Source organism: Priapulus caudatus, unplaced genomic scaffold, assembly GCF_000485595.1.
Source record: "Priapulus caudatus unplaced genomic scaffold, Priapulus_caudatus-5.0.1 Scaffold1273, whole genome shotgun sequence".
NCBI classification, from domain to species: domain Eukaryota; kingdom Metazoa; phylum Priapulida; class Priapulimorpha; order Priapulimorphida; family Priapulidae; genus Priapulus; species Priapulus caudatus.
Window position 1 is genome coordinate 59113 of NW_014578334.1, and position 2500 is coordinate 61612.

The 2500-nt window shown below is 49.7% G+C and overlaps 1 protein-coding gene across 1 annotated transcript in view; it reads left to right on the forward strand.

Annotated features, from left to right (window-relative positions):
* LOC106816064 (vacuolar protein sorting-associated protein 16 homolog) overlaps positions 1-2500 on the forward strand; it is an 8303-nt gene that overhangs the window by 4715 nt on the left and 1088 nt on the right. The window contains exons 8-12 of the mRNA XM_014820619.1: positions 167-336; positions 606-702; positions 1110-1200; positions 1424-1521; positions 1850-1954. Of these exons, the coding sequence (XP_014676105.1) occupies positions 167-336; positions 606-702; positions 1110-1200; positions 1424-1521; positions 1850-1954 (561 nt within the window). The remainder of the gene's footprint in view (positions 1-166; positions 337-605; positions 703-1109; positions 1201-1423; positions 1522-1849; positions 1955-2500) is intronic.

The window sequence follows — 2500 nt, forward strand, 5'->3', positions numbered from 1 at the left end:
ATAGAGATAGAGATAGAGATAGAGATAGAGATAGAGATAGAGATAGAGATAGAGATAGAAAGAGAGAGAGAGAGAGAGAAAGAGAGAGAGGAGAGAGAGAGGCACAGAGAGAAAGAGATCAACCATCTTCCCACCCTCACGTCTCTCTCTCTCCTCACCATCGCAGCAGGCGGAGGAGGAGATGAGGCTGCTCCGCTGGCAGGCTGAGCGAGAGAGGAGCCTGGGGAAGCCTTACCTCGGCACCTCCCTGCAGGCAACGATGAGCTCTCTCATGCTCGCGGGACAGCACAAGATGGCCGAGGAACTGCGGAAGGACTTCAAGGTGCCCGACAGACGGTAGGTGGCGCCACCGTCGCTCGAAGTCGACTCGTGTTGTTCGGTAGTTTTGTTCGGTTGTTCGGTTGTTTTGTTTGGTTGTTCGGTTGTTTTGCTTGGTTGTTCGGTTGCGTTGTTTGTGCTTCGATGTTCTCTGTTCTTTTCTTTCATTTGTAGGCTTCCTTTGCTTCGTTCGTTTGCTGCTCCTCTCGTTCTTTCTGTGTTTGTTTAATTCGTTTGGTTGTTCGTGTATTCGTTTATTAATTAATGAATTCATTTATTTCTTCTAGGTTCTGGTGGATGAAAATTAAGGCGCTATCCAGTGTCGGTGATTGGGCAGAACTCGAGAAATTCTCTCGCTCCAAGAAGTCCCCGATCGGATATGAGGTGAAGTCCTCCCTCCGATCTTCCTTGTCCTCCTCCACTTTTCATCCTACCTCTCTCTTTGTATCCCCCCTCCTTCCCCCTCCTCCCCCATCCTACCCCTCTCTTTCCCTTACCCTTCCTCCTCCCTCTGCTTTGCCGTCTTCTCCCCTCCCTTCTGTCCCTGCATCCCCCCACCAGACTTTATATTTATGCAGTTTGGCACAGTGTTTATGTATGTGTGTATGTCTGTGTGCGTGCGTGTGTGTGTACGCGCGTTTGTGCGTGCGTTTGTGCGTGCGTGTGTGCGTGCGTTTGTGTGTACGTGCATTTACGTGCGCGCGTGCGTGCGTGCGTCTGCATGTTTATTTATTTATCTCTACGTGGCGCAGCGTAATGTGTAACCGCGAGTGTTGTTCGCGTCGTTGCAGCCGTTCGTGGAGGCGTGCGCGGAGTACAGGAACATGTACGAGGCGAAGAACAAGTACATTCCGCGCGTCGCCGCCGAGAACAAGGTCAAGTGTCTCGTTAAGATAGGGTGAGTGTTGTTGGTGCGAGGGGAGAAGGAGAGCGTCGGTGTAGGTTGGCCGAGGGCAGGGGGCGTCGGTGTAGGTTGGCCGAGGGCAGGGGGCGTCGGTGTCGGTCGGCCGAGGGCAAGGGGCGCCGATGTAGGGAATACTTTATACTGTGATACTTGGTTTAGATTGAAACTTAGACTGACGCGCGTGTTTGCATTGTTGTTTAGTTTACACTGTGATACTGAGACTGAAAAAGTCTCTAAAGACGGGAGAGTTCCTCATGTCAATTACCAGGATACCGGTCGCTTACGCCCTCTATCTGCAGGTATGGCAACTTTTTAATGATTCACGTAGGATGCTATTACGTTTTTTAAAATATTTTGTGTTGTCTGGATGCATTTCAAGGATATTTTTTCAAATAACGATAATCGGAACTAGCAGACCAAAAAAACCTGCATTGCTCCTAAACCTTGCTAACAATATCCATGTGTTTGTACAGCGCACTACTATTAATTATTACGTATTAGTATTAATTATTAGTATTAATTAGTACGTGGCACTAACCAGAGGTGCATGGTAATTAATAAGTGGCACTAAATCGTGAACGCTACTAGTATTTATATACGCGTGCGCGCGTCCGTTACTTTTGCCAGCTGTGCCGGCAGCAGAACAGAGAGATGCTGAGAGACATGTTCTACCAGACGGACAACTTCAACGAGGAAGCTTACTGCTTCATACACGCCAGCTACCAGCAGAAGGTAGGAGGTAGCCCACGCCCCCGCCCACCACCATCCGTCGTCCCCGGTCCATCTATCCCGAATAGCTTGCTAAACTTCACTATCCTTTATAAGTAAGCTTACTAAAGTTTACCAGCTTCTCTGAAGCAGGCAGAACTAGACAGAGGGCACTCACGGAGAGTGCATACCTCCGCCAGCATGTAACATGTATGTGTTACGAGCTGGCTCGCCGCTCGCTGCTGGCTGCTGCTGACTGTCTGGCCTGCTGCTGACTCGATGCACTAATATCGATCGCGCGTGCACACTAACACACGAAGGGACTAACACACGAACACACTACACGAGAGCGATCACATAACCTCCTCCACTTCGTGAGCGGAGGTAATAACTATCGTTCGCTTATCCGGTACCCAGGGAGAAGGAAGGGTGGGGGGAGGGGGGGGGGGGGTAATAACGTGATAAGATGTAATCACACAGTGAGATAATGACACGATACTGTACGCATGGCTCCTGTATCGTGTTGTCGTGCCGTGTTATTGTTCTGGTGTTATTGTATCGTGTTATTGT